At 44.7% G+C, this 26,613-nt stretch overlaps 1 protein-coding gene across 1 annotated transcript; it reads left to right on the top strand.

The window, feature by feature from the left end:
- LOC126106249 (elastin-like) lies at positions 1–26,024 on the top strand. The gene is made up of 5 exons (XM_049912475.1): positions 1–46; positions 4,041–5,275; positions 5,905–5,930; positions 19,927–20,048; positions 24,807–26,024. Exons 1-5 carry the CDS (start codon positions 29–31, stop codon positions 26,022–26,024), a joined length of 2,619 nt encoding a protein of 872 aa, XP_049768432.1. The 5' UTR covers positions 1–28.
- The last annotated feature ends 589 nt before the right edge of the window (positions 26,025–26,613 follow it).

The following is a 26,613-nucleotide window of genomic DNA, read 5'->3' as shown; positions in this document are numbered from 1 at the left end:
CTCTCAGCAGCAGCAGCATCCAGGCAGCATGAGGACAACTGCTCTGGTGAGTTCTACCTCCGGCACTTGAGGGCTCGCCAGTTTCTCTTCCTCCACTCCACAGGACTGTTACTGGGCACTTTTTTGGGGGGGTTCCCTCGTCTCCAGGCATCAGGGGAGGTGGATCAGAGACGACTGCGTTTCAAATACTCATCTGGCCAGCCAGATTTGAGTTTTATTTTATGAATCTCTTACGAATACTTAAAGCGAATACGCGGTTGGTATCTTCGAAAGGAGGATGATCTTGAGTTCGTGCTTCGCACTTGACACGGTGTTGAAACTTAATCTCAAATCCTATTATTTTGGTCCCCTTCATCGCTTTCGGATGATAAGGAAATTCGTTGTAGCATTGCCTAATATGTGTCTTCACAGGTAGAATTTCAGCCATCTAATGGCTGGAACGAAAGTGTCAAACTTTCTGTTCATTTCTGTAATTGTAAAAACGACACATTTCATTTTGTGTACTGCTTCCCACTGATAGTCGAACATTTCTTTGCGTCTGAATCTACTCTCTTTAAGGAAGTACCCGAGGTGTCTGTCCGTTTGGGATGACAAGGAAAGATGTTGGGATGACGCGAAAATGAAAGAGCAAGGCAGCAAGTGGAACCTTTAACTTCTCCTAGCTGGGATTCACATTCACTTTTCTAAATGACATCATCGTCCCCTTTGAGTGTAAAAGTTATTTTTCCATTAAACCCGCTATTGCGTTTCAACATGTGCTAAAAGTCAGGTATTTATAGAGTTTTGACATGCGATCAACATCAATATTAGCAGCACCGAAATACCAATAGTGGATTTTATGAATAAATAATTTTTACAGTCAAACGCGAGCATGATGTCTTTTAAAAACATAGGTCTTCATTCCATCAGGAACATCAAAGGAAATCACACGCTTAAAGTACAGACCGAAATGCACTCTGTTTATTGATTTGTAACTGGAGGAAGGCACACGTTTCGTCGAAGCGATAAACTGTTTTCAGACAAATAATGGGCTACTGGCAGGAGACGTCATTCATCTAAATAAACACTTTAATCAACTTTAATCATTGCAAATATGATTTTATTTATTTTCTATGCTTCTAATCGCTAACCCTCAGCATCTTCTGAGGGACAAACTTAACGTTCTTTGTGATTTTTCTTGCATTTTGAATGTCTACGAAAGGGTTCGTTGTCAGTAATTGAGGAATCACAAAAATAGCGAAGCAGCAAAAGGGATGCTCTTCCTCAGCACCATAGGAACACTCAAATTCATCCTCCAGTTATTGCAGATCCCCCACTTCAGTGGATCGTCCTTGAGATACCTACTTAATGCCTTGTACACGTGCCGAAGCAGAGGTTCTGTTGGAACAATAAACTGTCATAGGACGATGTTATTTGTCTGTAGCTTCACGTCCGAAGCCGCTGGATAGAATCGTAGTCGATCCCAGCTAACTCCTCGAAGACATCGGTCGCTTGATGTAAGAAGCGGTTTGTCAGAAGAACCATATAGTTATTGCATATCTGCAGAGGAATTCCAAGATGTTGTTCATTCGGTCTTTCTCCAACCTCTTCTTTTCACTTAAAGGAGTAGGTTTAGCATTATAAGGACAGTAGGACAGTGGGACCAGTAAGGCGGAGGAATTATTAGTTACCTGTTTAAAACATCTACAACAGAAAACATTTCGGTAGCCATGCAAGGCTGTTTAGAGGATTACAGAACTCTTAACTCTCAACCGGTCACCAACTTTGTCCTAGTAGTCGTGCCTGAAAGGAAAAAGTTAGGAGTTCTCTCATATTTTAGTACTTTGAGGTGCTACCTTCAGCCCCTCAAGTTGTTTTTCCCCAGAGAAACCTAATAAACCTCTCTGCTCAATATGTTATTTTGCTGCAACCCGTCAATCCTGTTGCTGAGATCACAAACCAATCTGGGTCATTCGAGAATACAAGCTTCAAGTAGTCTTTCCTTTTTTCACATTCCTTTCGTTATTGTTCGAAACACAGTTTTCACTCTACTGTACTTATTCAGCTACAGTACTCGTATCTAGTTTTTGTTCTTTATAATCTACTCTACGCTGCGATTTTCTCGGCTGCATCTCAAAATACAGGCAACTCACAAAATCGGGATAACTGTCGTTTCTGTACATTTCATTTTAGGTTTGGAACACAATATGCACAATTTCTTCGCCTTCACTCCGCTCCAATTACCTGAACGTTGTTCATGCGATTTTTTTTTGCTCCTTGTTTAACTATAAACTGTCCTAAGTATACATGGAGCAAATACACTCAGTGCTATGTTCTAATGACATCCATGCAAGTTGCAAAGACCATAAGTGGAGGAGGACTTACAACTCATATTAAATAGACTACATCTTTTATCACCATTTATGAACGACCAAGGCGATTACTCGACGTTTTCGCATTATTAAACTTGCAATCTGTAGTTCCCTAAGCAATAGGGCCATTGCCAGATACATTTTCTTATTGAATATTACGATATTATTAATACTTCCCAGTTTCTTTCTCTATCATACGAAGAGCTTGCAATCCGTAAATGCACAAGACACTGTGCAAGCAATAGCGATCATTTTATGTTGTACCTTGCAGAGTAATGCTAGTTGGCCATTTGTATTTTTTTCTTCTGCACGCAATATTTCTGTAACAGCGCAGGAGACGGCCTTCTAGTCTGATCAAGTTTTTTGTGAAGTTCTAATTGCACCAGTTTGTACGCACCGCGTTCTTTCGTACATTTCCTAACGAGTTTATGGATTGCAGGCACCTTTTAGGAATTTCAGTTCTCCAGTGTCCCGATGCTGTCAAGCAGTATGTGAAGGTTTAACCGTTACTATCACTTAGCTACTACTCTTTCTCAGCAGTTACCGTTGTCTCTATCGCTACTGTGGCTAAATGCATATTACGTCACCGCGACCGCTTTTGCAACTACAGGAAGCATTGAATAAAATTTTCTGCCGTCTTGGCCTGTTGTCTTGACACTGACGTTAATCCATTGCACTACTAAGTAACTCATGGTCAGTGTGATACCTACGACAACATATTTTCTTTCCGAAATATCAAATGTTTCGTATTCATGGTCGGTGGTCTCTCTCTTTCATGACTTTCTAACGGTTTTAAGTCATCTGTCCTTCGACTGACTTGAGCTGTACTCTACCGTTTTCTATATTATTCTAATGCCTTCTTCAGCACGTAACAAGTACACACAGGGCCCTTGATTTAACACATAATTTAATACTGCGACGTTAACCAACAGGTTTCTAATAATATCAGACAGGCACACCACCCACACCCACCCACACACTCAAACGGAACGGATGGGTATTGTATTTTGGGTTTCCCACGCATTGTTCCATTCGGTTTCGGACATGTGTCTGAATTTAGCAGGTAAATCATCCACTGGAATGCATCTCTCTTGTATTCCATTCCCTTGCAGTCTTTACCAGTTCAGACACCTATATCATTCCCCGGAATCCCAGCAAGTCCCTTGGTCTTTACACCATTTTGGTTACCCTTGACCGAGCGAGGTGGCGCAGTGGTTTGACACTGGACTCGCATTCGGGAGGACGACGGTTCAATCCCGCGTCCAGCCATCCTGATTTAGGTTTTTCGTGATTTCCCTAAATCACTCCAGGCAGATGCCGGAATGGTTCGTCTAAAAGGACACGGCCGACTTCCTTCCCCATCCTCCCCTACTCCGCTGAGACCGGTGGCCTCGCTGTCTGGTTCGAATGGCTCTGAGCACTGTGGGACTTAACTTCTGAGGTCATCAGTCCCCTGGAACTTAGAACTAATTAAACCTAACTAACCTAAGGACATCACACACACATCCATGCCTGAAGCAGGATTCGAAGCTGCGACAGAAGCGGTCGCGCGGTTACAGACTGTAGCGGCTAGAACCCCTCGGCCACACCGGCCGGCAAACCCAACCACTACTTCGCGACAAAATTTCACTTTTTTTCCAAGGACACTAAGCTTACCAGGTAGTCACTAAGTTGAACTCTATCTCTCAGGTATACCTGGCCGCAGTGCTCCTGTCGTCAGCATGGGCAGGCGACACGAGCGCTGGTGAGGCGCCAGCCAAGAAGGACAAGCGGGGGATCTTCACCGGCGAACACAGCTACATCGGGGGAGGAGGCATCGGCCTGGGCAGCAGCTACGGAGGACTGTCTGGGGGTCTGTCCAGCGGCATCGGCGGAGGTTTGTCCAGCTACGGCGGGTCCTACGGCTACGGCGGTGGCTACGGAGGAGGTTACGGCTACGGTGGCGGCTACGGAGGCGGCTACGGAGGCGGCTACGGAGGCGGCTATGGTGGAGGAATCGGACTGTCGTCCGGGTCCATCGGCCTCGGCTCCGGAGGAATCGGCTTGAGCTCTGGCGGAATTGGCCTCGGCTCCGGAATTGGACTCGGCTCCGGAATTGGACTCGGCTCTGGAATTGGACTCGGCGCCGGTGGTCTCGGTGGTGGAGCTGGGGGAATCGGACTGGGATCGGGCGGTATTGCCTCTGTCGCTGTCGCCCCAACGCAGACCGTCGTGCAGACCGTGAGGGTACCGCAGCCGGTCCCCGTCCCAGTGACTGTCAACCGCCCGTACCCTGTGCCGCAGCCGGTACCTGTCCCGGTAAACCGCCCTGTGCCCGTTCCCCAGCCGTACCCCGTGAGAGTTCCCCACCCCGTCCCGGTCTCCGTGCCCCGACCCTACCCCGTGGAAGTGCCCCGCCCCGTGCCCGTGCCCGTTAACAGGCCCGTCCCCGTCCCCGTGCCCCAGCCTTACCCGGTCCGCGTTCCCCACCCCGTCCCCGTTGGAGTCCCCCAGCCCTACCCTGTCCGTGTGCCCGTCCCCCACCCCGTTCCCGTGCCAGTCTCGACCGGAATCTCCAGCATCGGAATCGGTAGTGGAATCTCCTCTGGCGGTATTATCTCTGGAGGTGGTCTCGGAGGAGGGCTCGGTGGAGGTCTCGGAGGAGGACTGGGAGGCGGCAGCATCATCTCCTCCGGCTCCCTGGGCGGTGGTCTGATCGGTGGAGGGTACGGCGGAGGATACGGCGGTTCGTACGGATACGGCGGATCCTACGGGTACGGCGGCTCGTCTGGTGGACTGATCTCTTCGGGGCTCTCGGGAGGAGTCCTGAAGGGAACCTACGTCCCCAGCATCTCCGAAGGCCTCAGCGGCGGCAGCTTGTACTCTGGTAGCCTCTCCTCCAGCTACGGAGGTGGTTATGGCGGTGGCTACAAGAGCTACTACAAGCACTAGAACCTCGCACAAGTGACACCAATCCAAAGCACACAAGGCTCCCGAGGGAAGAAGTGAAGAAAGGACGACGCCAATCAAAACCCAGGAAGACGTTCTCTGCGCTGAAGTATGGGGATGCCTCCGGATGAAAGTGTGGAGCTATCTCTCCAATGTCCAATTTTGGCTGGTGTGGAATGGGCTTCAGATCTCGCGCCGAGATGGAAGCAGCTTTCCACCTAGTACGATATTCCCAAGGAATCGATGCTGCTCACCAAGTCATATTGTTCATAAATTAATACTCACTTCATTCACTGTCATGTTGCTTCAACATCAACCATATTATTCGAGCCTTAATTCACCTTTCTCCATTATCGTTTTGTGATATTTTGTACAAGAGAAAAGTCTTTCACTTTCTTAAATAAAGCAGTTTTGTATACAAAAAAGGAAAGCATTTCGTGTATCATTGAAATACCTGCATTTTGTTTTACATCTTTCAACTTTTTTTGCTGGGAGAGAATCTATTACCTGTTGCTAAACATAATCCTTTCAACTGCAGTCCCCAAGACCGCTCGGCTAATCCCGCGCGGCCCTCTGACGTATATCAAATGTTCTTCGAGTTAAACAGTTTATTTGTGAATTTCAGTTTGTCTTGGATGACAGTAGTTTCCAGTGAGTCTCAAATGGCGAAATATGAAGTTTAGTGACGAACAGTTGTAGGAAAAAGGTGAGGAAGTTTTAGGAAAACGGTGAGGAACATAGCTCAATAGCTCGTTGGAGTCGTTTTGAGGACGAGCACTTGAATGAGAAAATGAAAAGACCACACGTGTGTGAGTGGCGACAGTCGCGTTTTGGGATCCACATATGAGTTATCATTAGGGCCCATGATAGTGAGTAGAATAGTTAAATGAATTACATAGCGACTGACTGAATAATTTCGCCGGTCAGTGTGGCCGAGCGGTTCTAGGCGCTTCAGTCTGGAACCGCGCGACTGCTACGGTCGTTAGGTTTAAGTAGTTCTATATTCTAGGGGATTGATGACCTCAGATGTTGCGTCTCATAGCGCTCAGAGCCATTTGAGCCATTTTTTGATTGAATAATTTCTCCTTCAAGTTGTGATGTCAGGTCAAGTGATGTTTACGAAAGGGTTCTGAGTATTACGTTTGCATCTTGCAAATTATTTTAGAAACAAGATGTGATGTGTCACAGGCTAAAATTCAAAACTTTGTTCAGTATGCTTCAAATGTCAAATACGTACGTATGTGCCAAGAAAGGATGTAGCGTTAGATGGGATCTGCGATATTTTCTAGCGTTATTAAGTTGTTACCAAAGGACAGGAAGCTCAATCATATAAGACGAAGTAAACATATTGCTGACCGCGAAATTATAGATCAAAATGAAACAAGGGAATGAAGAGCAATGCGAGAAGCGTTAGCTGATGTCTAAAAGTGCAAATTTTGCAGCGGTTTACAAATGTAACTATTGACAAGTTGTGCAGTGCTTTCTTTTCCTAGTATGATGAGATTAGCTCATGGAAGGTGCCTTTCGCAAAACCTCTTATCTCACAGTCAGTACAAGATCCTCGTGACAAAATATGTCTGCAACAGTAGATATGATTTCTGGAAAAGGGAATCATGAGCAGAAACTAGGATCCTATGCTACCAGTTGTTGAGACCAGATGAAGCTGTGAGTTCTGTGATTTCTCTGGGAAATGGTTCATCTGAACTACAATATACGAAATATTAGCTCTCTTTATCACATGAATGAATAAAAACATTTACTTAAGTTGATGTAATTCCTTGACACATGAGGTTTCAGTGCTTATTAATACATTACTTGATGCACTTATTAACAAACTGTTTTCTTGAAGTCCAATGTTCAACATTCAGAAAAGTACATTTCCATCTGAGACTTGAAACTCTTCAGTCCTACTTCGATATCATTGATTGTTGGAGCTGAGGTAACGAACTGTGGTAGAGCATTTCCTTGCTTGGCTCTATATTGACCTCTGTGCGTGTCTTCTTCAGCCTCTCCCATTTGTTGTAGCGGGTTGCAGCGAGACATCGCTAACGTTTACGATATCGATGTGCGTTGTCAACTTCGATGTGGCGCTGCGATCTTCGGACGACTTCACAAACTGACTAACTGCATACAAAAATAATTGTTTGAAAAGGAACAGGGAAGTTCTAGAAATTTTATCCTGCAGTCGAAAGGGTGTTGTGTTTATGTTGTAGGAGCTGGATGTGTGATAGACCTTTATACTACTAACAATAAGATGAAGTGTTGCATACTTTTATTGTTCATTTTGAATCAAACCCGCTGCAGTTGTAATTTCACAGTTTCTTTGTATGGGTCAATACATGTGCCTTACCTATGTTTCAGGACACTTATCTACATGTGCTCCTGTAATAATTGGTGAAGCTCAAGTAGGACACTAAACAAAATATATTAACATTAGGACAGCCATTACGGATTTAACGGCTCAGCAGAGTACGTATTAATTGTGTAAAATTAAACTGTACAAGTTAGGTGGAAAAATTAACCAAATTATCCAGTACTATGAGAGAACCTGTGTGGATGAGGCGTGAACAGTGTGAGGTCGACCTGTTAACCTCGAGGGTAAACATGGTCCGACAGAAAAAGTTAAACTCTTTAAAAATGCACTCATAGGCACTTCGAACGGGACAGACTTGAGAAAGAAAAGATAAGAGCATAAATGCCGCTATAAACAACCAAAATGCCAGAATGAGATGTGTGGGCGTTAATCTGAAACTTCCTCGCAGATTAAAACTGCGTGACGAACCGAGAGTCGATCTCGCGACCCTTGCCTTTCGCAGGCAAACGTCCTGAGTTCGAATTTCGAGGACGTTTCAAACAACATGCCAATTGTCGAACGGCAAAAGGTAGCTTACCATATAAGTGCTATGGCAGCCACATGTCCAGTACACACACACCATCACCCGTATCACCAACTGCCATCATGGATGTAAGGAGACGGTACAATACATACATGACATGAACCAATGTCGAATGAAAGCGACGAATACAAAGCCAGTTTCAATGCTTATATCCACGCCTCACTCATATATTCTTTTGGACGTATACTTGGATAAGACGTATTGTACATAGTATCGCGATAGAGGAGGCCTAATATGCAGACCTTATTTATGTTTTTGAATGGTTTTGACTTGTTATATTTCATTACAAGAAATTAAGAGGTTACGGGGTCAGATACTGGGAGAAAAAAATTTATTTTCGTTTTATTGGCTTATTAGATTCCTCCAAGTTTCTTCTTTAAAATGACGTGTCATACATGAAACTTCCTGGCAGATTATGACTGTGTGCCGGACCGAGACTCGAACTCGGGACCTTTGCCTTTCGCGGGCAAGTGCTCTACCATCTGAGCTACCCAAGCACGACTCACGCCCCGTCCTCACAGCTTTACTTCTGCCAGTACCTCGTCTCCTGCCTTCCAAACTTTGCAGAAGCCCTCCTCATGTCATACATGGTTCCACTAGAATTATGACTATTTTTCATAGACTTGTGAGATCGGATATAGCGCTTTTGTGATACACTTCTGTCATGGCTGAGCATCAACGTTTTGGCAGTATGGACATGACACGAATTCAAATGCCCCCCTTCCCAAAACCTTGTTATACACTGTTTGTTCGAGATTTTTTTGGTTTCACGATGTTACTCCTTTATTTTTTTGACTTTGGGTTGTTTGTAAACAATGTACTACACGAAAGTTATTCTGTCGACTTTTTCCGTATGTAGTGCATCATGTTCTGCAGTGAAAATGCCCAGAGCTAGGGCAAACGCGTTCAAAAAGTGTGTGAGCGGGTGAGCGGGCAAAAGAAAAGAAACGAAGATTCACTCGCGAAGCGAAGCATTTCTCCGTCATCATTGCTGGAAAATGTGAGACTGCTTACGTCTGGTTGGCAGAACGAACGTACTTCAAATGAAAACAGTACCTCTCATAAGAAAACTCAGAGAGTAGGAAGAGAAATTTTTCTGATAAAGGGAAGTAAGTTTTTGATCTGATTGATACGGATATTTGCGCGAAGCTCTTGGAAACAGTGCATGCTGCAAATGAATCTCAAGGAAATACAGCTGTAAATTTCCAAGCTCTGTTTCATTAACGGTAAATGGATTCCAGGAAGCTCAACTTTATAATGTAAATATTAGGTTAGTCTATGGGTTCCGAGAAATTGGTAAGGGCAACGCAGCAGGTAATATGCCATGTGGTGTTCTAAATCTTACCAGTGTACATTCAAAGTTTGATGCTTACAACTATGTACTCACACTAGGATCTGCAGTTGAAGATGTAGCACAGAAGTCAGTGCAGGAAGCCGTGGAAGAAACAGTGAAGGAATATGATGAAGACCGTCACCTTGTAACTAGGCTGTTTAGGTTTTTATGTTGGTAACACCACATAGCACTCTGAATGAAAATCTCTGGCTGTGCTGTGTGCAGTCTGTGGCTGGTTTGCATTGTTGGAATTTGCTATTGCAGTATTGGGGTGCGCAGTCTGCGGCTGTTTTGCATTGTTGGAATTTGCTATTGTAGTGGGCAGTTGGATGTTAACAGCGTGTAGCGTAGCGCAGTTGGAGGTGAGCCGCCAGCAGTGGTGGATGTGGGGAGAGAGATGGCGGAGTTTTGAGAGCAGATGATCTGGACGTGTGTCCATCAGAGACAGTACATTTGTAAGACTGGATGTCATGAACTGATATATATATATATATATATATATATATATATATATGTTCTGAACACTATTAAGGTAAATAACTTGTTTGTTATTTATCGAAATCTCTCATTTGCTAACTATACCTATCAGTAGTTAGAATCTATTATTTAGCTGGCAGTATTGGCGCTCGCTGTATTGTAGTAGTTCCAGTAACGAAGATTTTTGTGAGGTAAGTGATTCATGAAAGGTATAGGTTATTGTCAGTCAGGGCCATTCTTTTGTAGGGATTTTTCAAAGTCAGATTGCGCTGCGCTAAATATATTGTGTGTCAGTTTAAGCACAGTCATTTATAATTTTTCTAAGGGGATATGTCATGATGATATATATTATGACTTTTGAACACTATTAAGGTAACTACATTGTTTGTTCTTTATCAAAATCTTTCATTTGCTAAATATGCCTATCAGTAGTTAGTGCCTTCAGTAGTTTTTTATTTAGCTGGCAGTAGTGGCGCTCGCTGTATTGCAGTAGTTCGAGTAACGAAGATTTTTGTGAGGCAAGTGGTTCATGAAAGTTATACGTTATTGTTAGTCAGGGCCATTCTTTTGTAGGGATTTTTCAAAGTCAGACTGCGTTGCGCTAAAAAATAATGTGTGTCATTTTAAGCACAGTCATTTATAATTTTTCTAAGGGGGCGTTTCAACCTCACTGAAACTTTCGATGGCACATGGCAAAGAAGGAGCCACATCTCGAACAATGGTGTTCTCACAGGAACTAGTGTTGAAACTGGTAAGGTTATTGATATTGCAAGAATGTCCAAATACTGTACATGCACAGATAGGCTGGGAAATGAACAGGGTGATGACTGCGTTGGTGATTATTGTGGTAGTAATGATGGCACACAGGTTGCTGGGGTGGAAAAAAAAATGTTCCAACACTCTTCTGAGTTGTATAATGTTCGCTATGTCCAGCATCTAGGAGTTGGTGACCGTGAGGAATTAAAAGAAGTTTTAGAAAGAGACCCGTTTGGGAAGAGTGTAAAAATAAGCAATCTTGAACGTATAAGACGCTTGCAGAAGAGAATGGGTGCCAAGCTAGGAAGGCTGAAATCAGTAATGAAGGGGAAAAAAAAACTAGATGAAGGGGAAACCTTGGATGGGAAAGGAAGAGTGACTGACTGCATGACAGACCACATTCAGAACTGCTGTGGCCTAGAAGTCAGGCAAAATACAGGCAATCTAGAAGGAATGGGGAGCTATATGGGCTTTGTATTTCCACACCACAGCCACAGATGAGCATCCGCAACACGGTTTTGCCCAAAAGGTGAAAAGTGCTGGTATAAATACAATAAGGAGAAAAATACAGTCATCACCACAGAGTACCAGCAGTCATTATCGAAGAAATAAAGATCATCTTCAGAGATCTTCCTGGCACAAGTCTTCTGATGAAGCGTCTTCATGGAAGAACGCAGAACAACAACGAGGGCTTGAATAGTGTGATATGGCATCGCCTCCCAAAAACAGGTTGGTTGGGATTAATACACTGCAACCTTCAGTCTTGGAAATATTGAGCCTTGGAAAGTTGTCGGTTCCAACAAAGTACGTGTTATGTTATCCGCCGGACGGATTCGTGCCGGGGACCATGCGCTCCTTCCCGCGTTAGACTGCACGGCCAACCGGGCGGACATATTCATGTGTTACAAATATAATAAATTTTGAGAAGCTTCTAGGAATGATGAATACTTACAAACAAATGTTTGCTGGTGGCAGCGACCACCAACACTCCAAACATCGACGCTAACGTATTCTCCACGAGGCACGCAGCGAAATTTTTAGCAAGATAGAGTTATTTAGGGTAGCATACGTCGACCAGTGTCCTCCCCTGTACATTTCAGTGAATTTCACCATAGTGTTAATCAGTGAATGAAACCGAAACAGCCAAACAGTTGCAAGAAAAGGGGGCTTTATCCAACTTTTGATCACGGTTTCGATGGATGTAAGCCCGTCTTCTTCAGACGTACATATAACCTGAAGACAGTGTAACAGCAATAGCTACAAACGCAGAAACATACATGTCAAAATTACGCGTGATAAAGGGACTAGATCTCCAGAAAGTTGTGGCAATATCACATACACAGACAAGCCAAAACATTATGACCACTGCCCGCTGCAACGGTGGATGCCGCCTGGTGGCATTTTGGGCACGTGGCATCTTTGCCAAAACATCACCGTAGCAAAGATATGGGCTGCAAATGGAGAAATCCATTGAGATAAGCAACTTTGACAAAGGGCAGGTTATCATTACGCAGAGCCTGTGAACTACATGGCGATGCTGGTAGACTGTTCACATGCTGCTGTCGTGAGGCTCTATGGAAAGAGGTAGAAGGAGAGTGAAAGTACAGGGTGACCAAAAAGTCGGTATAAATTTGAAAACTTAATAAACCACGGAATAATGTAGATAGAGAGGTAAAAATTGACACACATGTTTGGAATGACATGGGGTTTTATTAGAACCAAAAAAAAAGCAAAGTTCACAAAATGTCCGACAGATGGCGCGTGAAACATCGCATCGTTTGGTGATGATCGTGTGCTCAGCCGCCACTTTCGTCATGCTTGGCCTCCCAGGTCCCCAGACCTTAGTCCCTCAGATTATTGGCTTTGGGGTTACCTGAAGTCGCAAGTGTATAGTGATCGACCGATATCTCTAGGTATGCTGAAAGACAACATCCGACGCCAATGCCTCACCATAACCTCCGGACATGCTTTACAGTGCTGTTCACAACATTATTCCTCGACTACAGCTATTTTTGAGGAATGATGGTGGACATATTGAGCATTTCCTGTAAAGAACATCATCTTTGCTTTGTCTTACTTTGTTATGCTAATTATTGCTATTCTGATCAGATGAAGCGCCAGCTGTCGGACATTTTTTCGGTTCTAATGAAACCCCATGTCATTCCAAGCATGTGTGTCAATTTGTACCTCTCTATCTACATTATTCCGTGATTTATTCAGTTTTCAAATTTATACTGACTTTTTGATCACACGGTACTACTACGCCCCAAATGGTTGGACGCCCACGACTCTTCACTGAAAGTGGGGTTCGGAGGCTTGTCTGCTCAGTAAAGTAGGATAGGTCGTGATCTGTGGCATGCCTGCCGAAAGAGCGCTATTGTGGTGCACACACAAATGTTTCGGAGAACACGGTTGATCACACATTGTTGAACATGAAGTTCCGCTGCAGACCACTCTACGTGTTCACATCTTGACCCAACGACATCGTCAATTACGATTGCAGTGGACTCGGGACCATCCAATGGAAACGTGTCGGCTCTTCGGGTGAATCACAGAGGTCGATGTTGGTCTCGATAAACGTCGTCATCGAGGAGAACGGCTGCTCGAAACGTGCAGCGCGCCACCAACGCAGGATGATGGAAGTAGTAAGGGGTGTTCAAAAAGCCTCTCCGAATTGCCGAATGATTGTTAGCTGCGCGTTCCGTATGATCGTTCGCCTGCCTGGGTTACTTCCCTTCAAGTGGACTCTCCCAACATTCCACTGTTTCGTTTATCTCAGCCAGCGTAAGTAGTGTCGTTGGTGTGTGTCGTTACGTGTTGACGTGAACTATTAAGTTTAGTTCTTTTCTTCGTTTATTTAGTTTTTGTCACTGTTACAATGCTAACCATTGAAGAAAGTGTGTTTTTGGTCGAACAAGCATTCAAAGCTGGCGGTAAATACGCAGTTTCAGTTCGTGAAGTATTTAATTTAGTTTTCCCGGAGACAACACTCCCACATCGCGATACTGTGCGAGATTTTATTAACAAATTTCTAAGCACGGATTCAGTGACACATGTACCGAGAAGTGGTCGTCCTAGAGTTTGGTCTGAGGATAAACTACTCTATATTTCCGATAAAATGCGCATGAGTCCGAACAAGTCAATAAGAAAACTCGCCCAGGAAATCGATGTTAGTGTCCCAACGGCCCACATAGCTGTTGTTGTTGTTGTTGTGGTCTTCAGTCCTGAGACTGGTTTGATGCAGCTCTCCATGCTACTCTATCCTGTGCAAGCTTCTTCATCTCCCAGTACCTACTGCAACCTACATCCTTCTGAATCTGCTTAGTGTATTCATCTCTTGGTCTCCCTCTACGATTTTTACCCTCCACGCTGCCCTCCAATGCTAAATTTGTGATCCCTCGATGCCTCAGAACATGTCCTACCAACCGATCCCTTCTTCTAGTCAAGTTGTGCCACAAACTTCTCTTCTCCCCAATCCTATTCAATACCTCCTCATTAGTTACGTGATCTACCCACCTTATCTTCAGCATTCTTCTGTAGCACCACATTTCGAAAGCTTCTATTCTCTTCTTGTCCAAACTAGTTATCGTCCATGTTTCACTTCCATACATGGCTACACTCCATATAAATACTTTCAGAAACGACTTCCTGACACCTAAATCTATATTCGATGTTAACAAATTTCTCTTCTTGAGAAACGCTTTCCTTGCCATTGCCAGTCTACATTTTATATCCTCTCTACTTCGACCATCACACATAGCTGTAAGGAAAAAAAAAAAATTAGAACTTTTCCCATACAAGTCTTGCGAGAACTGAAAAATACTGATCATGGCAAGAGACTGCATTATTGTCAATGGTTCAAAAATTTCATTCAATAAAATGGAAGGAATATTCTTAACGAAACGTTTTTCACTGATGAGGCGTGGTTTCATTTATCCGGGTACATGAACTCGCAAAATTCTCGTATGTGGAGTGCTGCAAATCCATTGTGTATACATGAGGAGCCACTTCATTCTGTGAAAATAGAAGTTTGCATTGCATTGCAATTTCTAGACGTCGGATTGTAGGTCGCATATTTTCCAACGAAACAATAAACGCTCAACGACACTGCAGTGATATTCTGTACCCATATAGGAGAACTTGAGTTAAGTGAAATACTGAACGGTTATTTTGAACAAGATGGTGCAGCCGCGCATACAGCTCCCGTTTAATGTCACTGCTTCCTAATGTTGTTTGTGACACAATAATTTCACAGGGACTTTGGACTCCACGATCGCCTGACCTAACACCACCTGACTTTTTCTTCTGGGGTGCAGCGAAAGCAACCGTCTATAAAAACCGCGCAAAATCCATCGATGAACTGATTACTGCAATATCCACTTTCATTGCTTCTGTTACACTTTTTCTTCTGGGGTGCAGCGAAAGCAACCGTCTATAAAAACCGCCCAAAATCCATCGATGAACTGATTACTGCAATATCCACTTTCACTGCTTCTGTTACATAAGAAATGTTACAATTTGTGTTTGGAAACATGATTAGACGAACTGAATTGTGTATTCAACAACAGGGGGGACACTTTTAACATTTAATGTGAAAATTAGTAAGTAAAATGAATATTCAATAAATTAATAACTTGTATTACACAGAGTTTCATTTCCGTATATTCACTGCAGCATACGTCACGCGCGGTTAACAATCATACGGCACTGCGGCGAGACTTTTTGAACACCCCATATTATGCCATGGGAGAAATTCTCCTGCACCTGCATGGGACCCGCTTAATGATTTTATATACGACCAAAATCTCTTAGCAGTGTTCGTCAAATGCATTGGCAAGGTTTCACTTTCTTTCCTTACGCTCATTCTCGCTTCGTTCAATTTTAGTTTGTCTGTTAGGTTTTGAGTACTCTTGAACGTGAGATGAAGCTCTGTTTGTTTACGTAGCATTTTTCCAACACAGCTCTCTCTCTCTCTCTCTCTCTCTACATCTACATCTACGTGATCACTCTGCTGTTCGCAATTAAGTGCCTGGCAGCGGATTTAGTGAACCACCTCAACCCGTCCACTCTCGAACCGAGCGCGGGAAAAACGAGCACTTAAATTTTTATGTGCGAGCCCTTATTTCGCTTATTTTATCGTGATGATCATTTCTTCCTATTCTGGGTGCCAAGAGAATATTTTCGCAATCGGAGGAGAAAACTGATGACTGAAAATTCATGTGAAGATCCCGTCGCAACGAACAACGCCTTTGTTTTCATGATTGCCAATCCAATTCACGTATAATTTCTGTATCACTCTGTCCCCTATTTCGCGATAATACAAAACGAATCGGCCGGTCTCGATGATCCAGTGCCAAATGCTGTCGTAACTGACCTGGTTCTAGAAGCGATCACGCAGGATCATCTCTTACTGATCCCGTCTCTCTATCAGCATTGTACACAGTCGTCAGATCTGCAACAGATTGCCAGTCCTGCTTCTACATCTACATCTACATCCATACTCCGCAAGCCACCTGACGGTGTGTGGCGGAGGGTACCTTGAGTACCTCTATCGGTTCTCGCTTCTACACCAGTCTCGTATCGTTCGTGGAAAGAGAGATTGTCGATATGCCTCTGTGTGGGCTCTAATCTCTCTGATTTGATCCTCATGGTCTCTTCGCGAGATATACGTAGGAGGGAGCAATATACTGCTTGACTCCTCGGTGAAGGTACGTTCTCGAAACTTCAACAAAAGCCCGTACCGAGCTACTGAGCGTCTCTCCTGCAAAGTCTTCCACTGGAGTTTATCTATCATCTCCGTAACGCTTTCGCGATTACTAAATGATCCTGTAACGAAGCGCGCTGCTCTCCGTTGTATCTTCTCTCTCTCTTCTATCAACCCTATCTGGTACGAATCCCACACTGGTAAGCAGTATTCAAGCAGTGGCCGAACAAGCGTACTGTAACCTCCTACTTCCTTTGTTTTCGGATAGCATTTCCTTAGGATTCTTCCAATGAATCTCAGTGTGGCATCTGCTTTACCGACGGTCAACTTTATATAATCATTCCATTTTAAATCACTCCTAATGCTTATTCCCAGATAATTTATGGAATTAACTGCTTTCAGTTGCTGGCCTGCTATATTGTAGCTAAATGATTAGGCATCTTTCTTTCTATGTATTCGCAGCACATTATACTTGTCTACGTTGAGATTCAATTGTCATTACCTGCACCATGCGTCAATTCGCTGCAGATCCTCCTGCATTTCAATACAATTTTCCATTGTTACAACCTCTCGATATACCACAGCATCATCCGCAAAAAGCCTCAGTGAACTTCCGATGCCATCCACAAGGTCATTTATGTATATTGTGAATAGCAACGGTCCTACGACACTCCCCTGCGGCACACCTGAAATCACTCTTACTTCCCAAGGCTTCTCTCCATTGAGTATGACATGTTGCGTTCTGTTATCTAGGAACTTTTCAATCCAATCACACAATTGGCCTGATAATCCATATGCTCTTACTTTGTGCATTAAACGACTGTGGGGAACTGTATCGAACGCCTTGCGGAAGTCAAGAAACACGGCATCTACCTGTGAACCCTTGTCTATGGCCCTCTGCATCTCGTGGACGAATAGCGCGAGCTGGGTTTCACATGACCGTCTTTTTCGAAACCCATGCTGATTCCTACAGAGTAGGTTTCTAGTCTCCAGAAAAGTCATTATACTCGAACACAATACGTGTTCCAAAATTCTACAACTGATCGACGTTAGAGATATAGGTCTATAGTTTTGCACATCTGTTCGACGTCCCTTCTTGAAAACGGGGATGACCTGTGCTCCTTTCCAATCCTTTGGAACGCTACGCTCTTATAGAGACCTACGGTACACCGCTGCAAGAAGGGGGGCAAGTTCCTTCGCGTACTCTGTGTAAAATCGAACTGGTATCGCACCAGGTCCAGCGGCCTTTCCTCTTTTGAGCGATTTTAATTGTTTCTCTATCCCTCTGTCGTCTGTTTCGATATCTATCATTTTGTAATCCGTCCGACAATCTAGAGAAGGAACTACAGTGCAGTCTTCCTCTGTGCAGTATTTCGGCCTTTAGTCTGTCATCCTCTGTTTCAGTACCATTTTGGTCACAAAGTGTCTGGACATTTTGTTTTGATCCACCTACCGCTTTGACATAAGACCAAAATTTCTTATGATTTTCTGCCAAGTCAGTACATAGAACTTTACTTTCGAATTCACTGAACGCCTCTCGCAGAGTCCTCCTCGCACTACATTTCGCTTCGCATAATTTTTGTTTGTCTGCAAGGCTTTGGCTATATTTATGTTTGCTGTGAAGTTCCCTTTGCTTCCGCAGCAGTTTTCTAACTCGGTTGTTGTACCACGGTGGCTCTTTTTCATCTCTTACGATCTTACTTGGCTTTACAGTGCCTCTAACCTACACATTCTGTGATAAGGCCTCGATGCCCAGCACCTTGTCAACCACTTGTGTTTTCACCGTCCCTCAGCCTCACTACAATGGTGCTCACCACACTAGCACGCGAGCAGCGTCTCTACCATTTATGAAATTGTTTCCGTTAGAGGATTTCCCACTTTGCGGCCCGTTTCGTTGCTAGAATCATTACACATTCGTCTCTGGTTCGTTTAGATACTTTTTTTGTTTTTTTTTTTTTTTTTTTTTTTTTTTTTTTTTTTTTTTTTTTTTTTTTTCCGCGCCACGTATCCACAACGGCACCAGGTAGCGTTCGATTTCGTGGTGGGCAATGGTTACAAATTTTTGGCTTGAGAGGTGTTTAGTAATGCCAGACTTTTTTTCAGAAAGCAGGTTGGTTTCAGAAAGCAGGTGCGTTTGGCTAAAAAATCCTAGTTTTCAATATACCGGGTGATAAAAAAATCAGTATAAATTTGAAAACTCAATTTAAAAAAACTGGTTCAAATGGCTCTGAGCACTATGGGAGGTCATCAGTCCCCTAGAACTTAGAACTACTTAAATCTAACTAACCTAAGAACATCACACACATCAAAACACCGGCCGGCGAAAACTGAATAAATCACAGAATAATGTAGATAGAGAGCTACAAATTGACACACATACTTGGAATGACATGGGGTTTTATTAGAACCAAAAATATACAAAAGTTCAAAAAATGTCCGACAGATGGCGCTTCATCTGATCAGAATAGTAATAATTAGCACAACAAAGTAACTTTGCAAAAACAGACATAAAGTCTTATGGGATAACAGCAATCAGTGATTTTATAATGTTACTTAAAATCCGTCTTGATTGCAAAAAAAAATATTTTTTTAATTCATATGACCGGTTTCGGTTCATTCAGAACCATCTTCAGATCTGATATTTCAGTTACAGGAGTAACACCTTGTGACGTAGCATGTGAAAGTTGCTGGATTTGGACGAGTTACTCCTGTAACTGAAATATCAGATCTGAAGATGGTTCTGAATGAACCGAAACCGGTCATATGAAATACAAAAAAAAAAAAAAAATTGCAATCAAGACGGATTTTAAGTAACACAACAAAGTAAGACAAAGCAAAGATGATGTTCTTTACAGGAAATGCTCAATATGTCCACCATCATTTCTCAACATTAGCTGTAGTCGAGGAATAATGTTGTGAACAGCACTTGTGACTTCAGGGAACCCCAAAGCCAATAATCGCACGGACTGAGGTCTGTGGACCTGCGAGGCCAAGCATGACGAAAGTGGCGGCTGAGCACACGATCATCACCAAATGACGCGCGGAAGAGGTCTGTCATTCGTCTAGCAATACTTTTTTTTGTTTTGTTTTTTGTTTTGGTTCTAATAAAACCCCATGTCATTCCAAGCACACCTCTCTATCTGCATTATTCCGTGGTTTATTAAGTTTTCAAATTTATACAGACTTTTTGATCATCCGGTAATTTCTGTCCAATGTGCCTGCAGCCCCGCCAAACCGCTCTTAGTTGGGCGACGAGACTGGACTGGTTCGGCGACGCACCTCTGAGTGTCTCCCCCACCAGCCTACTCCGTCGCCGACCGCGTTTTCGCCACAGCCACACGGCGTGCTCTGGACGCGGCGTTCCTCTCGTGCGGTAACTACCGGGAGGAGAGGGAGGGAGGGGGGAGGAGAGAGAGAGGGAGAGAGGTGTGTTACGACGTCCGGTGGAGGGCGATCCTCTGCTCCTTCACCTCTCTCTAGCCTCTGGAGAGGCAGATGACGACTGGGGGTATATATACTGGTGGGCTCGCCGTCCAGAATCATCAGTTGGGTTCCTCTCTCTGCAGCAGCAGCATCCAGGCAGCATGAGGACAACTGCTCTGGTGAGTTCTACCTCCGGCACTTGAGGGCTCGCCAGTTTCTCTTCCTCCACTCCACAGGACTGTTACTGGGCACTTTTTTTGGGGGGGGGGGGGGGGTTCCCTCGTCTCCAGGCATCAGGGGAGGTGGATCAGAGACGACTGCATTTCAAATACTCATCTGGCCAGCCAGATTTGAGTTTTATTTTATGAATCTCTTACGAATGCTTAAAGCGAATACTCGGATGGTATCTTCGAAAGGAGGATGTTCTTGAGTTCGTGCTTAGCACTTGGCACGGTGTTGAAACTTAATCTCAAATCGTATTATTTTGGCCCCCTTCATCCCTTTTGGATGATAAGGAAATTGGCTGCAGTATTGCCTAATATGTGTCTTCACAGGTGGAATTTCAGCCATCTAATGGCTGAAACGGAAGTGTCAAACTTTCTTCCATTTCTGTAATTGTAAAAACGACACATTTCATTTTGTGCACTACTTCCCACTGATTGTCGAACATTTCTTTGCGACTGAATCTTCTCTCTGGAAGCAAATACCCGAGTTATCTCTCCATTTGGGATGACACGGAAAGATGTTTGGGGTGACGCGAAAATGAAAGAGCAAGGCAGCAAATCTAACCTAGAGCTTCTCGTAGCTGGAATTCACAGTCACTTTCCTAAAGGACATCATCGTCGCCTTTGAATGTAAAATTTATTTTGTCATTAAACCCACTATTGCAGTTTCCACCTTGTGGCTATTATGAAGTAGAGTACGGGAAACGTTGTGTTTGAACATGTGCTAAAAGTTAAGTATTTAGAGAGTTTTGACATGAGACCAACATCAATATTAGCAACACCGAAATAGCAATAGTGGATTTTATGAGTAAATAATTTTTACAGTGACACGCGATCATGATGTCCTTTAAAAACATAGGTCCTGATTCCATAAGGAACATCAAAGAAAATAAGACGCTTAAAGTACTGACCGAAATGCACTCTGTATATTGTGTTGTTACTGGAGGAAGGCACACGTTTCGTCGAAGCGATAAACTGTTTTCAGACAAATAATGGGCTACTGGCAGGAGAGGTCATTCATCTAAGTAAACACTTTAATCCACTTTGATCATGGCAAATATGATTTTATTTATTTTTTATGCTTCTATTCGCTAACCCTCAGCATCTTCTGAGGGACGAACTTAAGGTTCTTTGTGATTTTTCTTGCATTTTAAATCTCTACGAAAGGGTTCGTCGTCAGTGATTGAGGACTCCCAATAATAGCGAAGCAGCAAATGGGATGTTCTTCCTCAGCACCATAGGAACACTCAAGTTCATCCTCTAGTTATTGCACATCCCCCACTTCAGTGGATCGTCTTTGAGATACCTGCTTAATGCCTTTTACACGTGCCGAAGCAGAGGTTCTGTTGGAACAATAAACTGTCATAGGACGATGTCATTTCTCTGTAGATTCACGTCCGAAGCCGATGGATAGAATCGTAGTCGATCCCAGGTAACTCCTCGAGGACATCGGTCGCTTGTTGTGTGAAGCGGTTTGTCAGAAGAACCACATAGTTATTGCATACCTGTAGAGGAATTCCAAGATGATGTTCATTCGATTTTTCTCCAACCTCTTCTTTTCAATTAAAGGAATAGGTTTAGCATTATAAAGACAGTAGGACAGTGGGATAAGTAAGGCGAAGGATTTATTAGTTACCTGTTTAAAACATCTAGAACAGAAAACATTTCGGTAGTCATGCAAGACTGTTTAGAGGATTACAGAACTCTTAATTCTCAACCGGTCACAAACCTTGTCCTGGTAGTCGTGCGTGAATGGGAAGAGGATGAGGTCCCTCATATTGTAGTACTTTGAGGTGCTACCTTCAGTCCAGATTCTTAGAACTCACGATGTTTTTCCCCAGAGAAACCTAATAAACTTCTCTGTTTAACACGTTATTTTGCTTCAACCCGACAGTCCTGTTACTGAGATCACAAACCAACCTGAGTTTATCGAGAATACAAGTTTCAAATAGTCTTCCCTTTTCACATTCCTTTCGTTAGTGTTCATATCACAGTTTCCACTCTTTTTACTTATTCAGCTACAATATTTGTTGTATCCAGCTTCTGTTCTTTCTAGTCTACTCTACGCTACGATTTTCTGTAGTTTTTCTGTTCGACTGTATTTCAAAACACAGGCAGCTCACAACATTGGGATAACTGTCGTTTCTGAAGATTTCATTTTAGGCATGGAACACAATAAACACAATTTCCTCGCCTTCACTCCACCCCAGTTAGCTGAACATTGTTCATGGGCTTTTTGTTTTTTTTGCTCCGTGTTCATCCATAAACTATCCGAAGTATACATGGAGCAAATACACTCAGTGCTATGTTCTAATGACATCCATTCAAGTTGAAAAGACCACAAGTGGAGAAGGACTTATAGTTCATATAAAATAGACTACCTCTTTTGTAACCATTTATGAACGACGACGGTGATTACTCGACGTTTTCGCATTATTAAACTTTCAAACTGTAGTTCCCTAAGCAATAGGGCCACTGCCAGCTACATTTTCTTATTGAATATTACGATATTATTAATACTTCCCCGTTTCTTTCTCTAGCATACGAAGAGCTTGTAATCCGTAAATGCACAAGATAGAGTGCAAGCAAAAGCGATCATTTCATGTTGTACCTTGCAGAGTAACGCTACTTGGCCATTTGTATTATTTCTTTTTCTTCCGCACGCAATATTTCTATATCAGCACAGGAAACGGCCTTCTAGTCTGATCAAGTTTTTTGTGAAGTTCTAATTGCACCAGTTTGTACGCGCCGCGTTCTTTCATACATTTCACAACGAATTTATGGATTGCAGGCACCTGTTAGGGATTTCAGTACTCCAGTGTTCCGATGCTGTCAAGCAGTACGTGAAGGTTTAACCGTTACTATCACTTAGCTACTACTCTCTCTCAGGAATTACCGTTGTGTCTATCGCTACTGTGGTTAAATGCATATTACGTCACCGCGACCGGTTTTGCAACTACAGGAAGCATTGAATAAAATTTTCTGCCGTCTTGGCCTGTTCTCTTGACACTGACGTTAAACCAATGCACTACTAAGCAACTCACGGACAGTGTGATACCTACGACAACATATTTTCTTTCCGAAACATCAAATGTTGCGTATTCATGGTCGGTGGTCTCTCTCTTTCACGACTTTCTAACGGGTTTAAGTCACCTGTCTTTCGACTGAGTTGAGCTGCAGTCTGCCTTTATCTATATTATTCTAATGCCTTCTTCACCACGTAACAACTACACCCAACACCCTTGATTAATAACACATAATTAAACACTGTGGCCTATTACGTTAACCAACAGGTTTCTAATAATACCAAACAGGCACACCACACACCTACACACACACACACACACACACACACACACACACACACACACACACACTCAAACGGAACGGATTCCATTAGATTTTGGCTTTCCCACGCATTGTTCCATTCGGTTTAGGCCATGTGTCTGAATTTTGCAGTTTAATCGTCCACTGGAGTGCATCACTCTTGTGTTCCATTTCCTTGCTGTCTTTACCAGTTTAGCCAGCTATATCATTCCCCGGAATCCTAGCAAGTCCCTTGGTCTTTACACCATTTTGCTTACCATTGACTGAGCAAGGTGGCGCAGTGGTTGGACACTGGACTCGCATTCGGGAGGACGACGGTTCAATCCCGCGTCCGGCCATCCTGATTTAGGTTTTCCGTGATTTCCCTAAATCGCTCCAGGCAGATGCCGGGATGGTTCCTCTGAAAGGACACGGCCGACTTCCTTCCCCATCCTTCCCTACTCCGCTGAGACCGATGACCTCGCTGTCCGGTTCGAATGGTTCGAATGGCTCTGAGCACTAAGGGACTTAACTTCTGAGGCCGTCAGTCCCCTGGAACTTAGAACTAATTAAACCTAACTAACCTAAGGACGTCACATACACCGTGCCCGAAGCAGGATTCGAACCTGCGACCGTAGCGGTCGCGCGGCTACAGACTGTAGCGCCTAGAACCGCTCAGGCACCTCGGCCGGCCGCTGTCTGGTCTCCTTCCCCAGACAACCCAACCCTTACCCTTGGCGTCCGCCGAAATCCTCTTACAGGACGAGTTACACAGTCGGAACTCAGGGCCCTCCGTCGCAGTTTCATCACTGAACTGTGTAAGGCAAAATTACGGGTCCGAGGCCCAGAGCAGGACAGAAGTCTTACCAGCCAGGAACTGTTAGAAGAGCACATGGTCCACTAGAGGGAGACAGATTCCTTTAGGTAGCTAACCCCTTATACCCTATACAGTTAACTAATATATTCTCTACAATTGCAGTTAGCTTCAGACAGTCACATTTTAACGCTTTTTCAGACTTGGCGTCCTTATGATGCTGCTTTCATTCGTTCTGATGGTGGTTCACACCGATTAACAGCATAAAAGATTTTCTGTGATTGCATATAAAATGATAAACCCAACCACTGGGTTGGCTCTGAGCACTATGGGACTTAACATCTGAGGTCATCAGTCCCCTAGAACTTAGAACTACTTAAACCTAACTAACCTAAGGACATCACACACATCCATGCCTGAAGCGGGATTCAAAGCTGCGACAGAAGCGGTCGCGCGGCTCCAGACTGTAGCGGCTAGAACCGCTCGGCCACCCCGACCGGCAAACCCAACCACTACCTCGCGACAAAATTTCACTTTTTTTCCAAGGACTCTAAGCTTACCAGGTAGTCACTAAGTTGAACTCTATCTCTCAGGTATACCTGGCCGCAGTGCTCCTGTCGTCGGCATGGGCAGGCGACACGAGCGCTGGTGAGGCGCCAGCCAAGAAGGACAAGCGGGGGATCTTCACCGGCGAACACAGCTACATCGGGGGAGGAGGCATCGGCCTGGGCAGCAGCTACGGAGGACTGTCTGGGGGTCTGTCCAGCGGCATCGGCGGAGGTTTGTCCAGCTACGGCGGGTCCTACGGCTACGGCGGTGGCTACGGAGGAGGTTACGGCTACGGCGGCGGCTACGGCGGCGGCTACGGTGGAGGAATCGGACTGTCGTCCGGATCCATCGGCCTCGGCTCCGGAGGAATCGGCTTGAGCTCTGGCGGAATTGGCCTCGGCTCCGGAATTGGACTCGGCTCCGGAATTGGACTCGGCTCCGGAATTGGACTCGGCTCCGGTGGTCTCGGAGGTGGAGCCGGAGGAATTGGACTGGGATCGGGCGGTATTGCCTCTGTCGCTGTCGCCCCTACGCAGACCGTCGTGCAGACCGTGAGGGTACCGCAGCCGGTCCCCGTCCCGGTGACTGTCAACCGCCCGTACCCTGTGCCGCAGCCGGTACCTGTCCCGGTAAACCGCCCTGTGCCCGTTCCCCAGCCGTACCCCGTGAGAGTTCCCCACCCCGTCCCGGTCTCCGTGCCCCGACCCTACCCCGTGGAAGTACCCCGCCCCGTGCCCGTGCCCGTTAACAGGCCCGTCCCCGTCCCCGTGCCCCAGCCCTACCCGGTCCGCGTCCCGCACCCCGTCCCTGTCGGAGTCCCCCAGCCATACCCGGTCCGTGTGCCCGTCCCCCACCCCGTTCCCGTGCCAGTCTCGACCGGAATCTCCAGCATCGGAATCGGTAGTGGAATCTCCTCTGGCAGCATTATCTCTGGAGGTGGTCTCGGAGGAGGGCTCGGAGGAGGTCTCGGAGGAGGACTGGGAGGTGGCAGCATCATCTCCTCCGGCTCCCTGGGCGGTGGTCTGATCGGTGGAGGGTACGGTGGAGGATACGGCGGTTCGTACGGATACGGCGGATCCTACGGATACGGCGGCTCGTCTGGTGGACTGATCTCTTCGGGGCTCTCGGGAGGAGTCCTGAAGGGAACCTACGTCCCCAGCATCGCCGGCGGCCTCAGCGGCGGCAGCTTGTACTCTGGTAGCCTCTCCTCCAGCTACGGAGGTGGTTACGGCGGTGGCTACAAGAGCTACTACAAGCACTAGAACCTCGCACAAGTGACACCAATCCAAAGCACACAAGGCTCCTGAGGGAAGAAGTGAAGAAAGGACGATGCCATTCAAAACGTTGCCGCTCAGGAAGACGTCCTCCACGCCGACGTATGGGCAAATCTCCGGATGGGAGTGTGGAGCTATCTCTACGATGTCCAATTTTGGCTGGTGTGGAATGGGCTTCAGATCTCGCGTCGAGATGGAAGCAGCTTTCCACCAAGTACGATATTCCCAAGGAATCGATGCTGCTCACCAAGTCATATTCTTCATAAATTAATATTCATTTCATTCACTGTCATGTTGTTTCAACATCAACCATATTCTTCGAGCATATTGTGCCTTAATTCACCTTTCTCCATTATCGTTTTGTGATATTTTGTACAAGAGAAAAGTCTTTCACTTTCTTAAGTAAAGCAGTTTTGTAAACAACAAAGGAAAGCATTTCGTGTCTCATTGAAATACCTATTTTTTTTTACATCTTTCACCTTCTTTTGGTGGGAGAGAATCTATTACCTGTTGCTAAACATGATCCTTTCAACATACAGCTTTAAAAATTATTTTATTTTTTTATTTATTGCCAGCG

The sequence above is a fragment of the Schistocerca cancellata genome, chromosome 10, assembly GCF_023864275.1.
Source record: "Schistocerca cancellata isolate TAMUIC-IGC-003103 chromosome 10, iqSchCanc2.1, whole genome shotgun sequence".
Classification (NCBI taxonomy): domain Eukaryota; kingdom Metazoa; phylum Arthropoda; class Insecta; order Orthoptera; family Acrididae; genus Schistocerca; species Schistocerca cancellata.
This window is presented reverse-complemented; position numbering and strand designations above follow the sequence as displayed.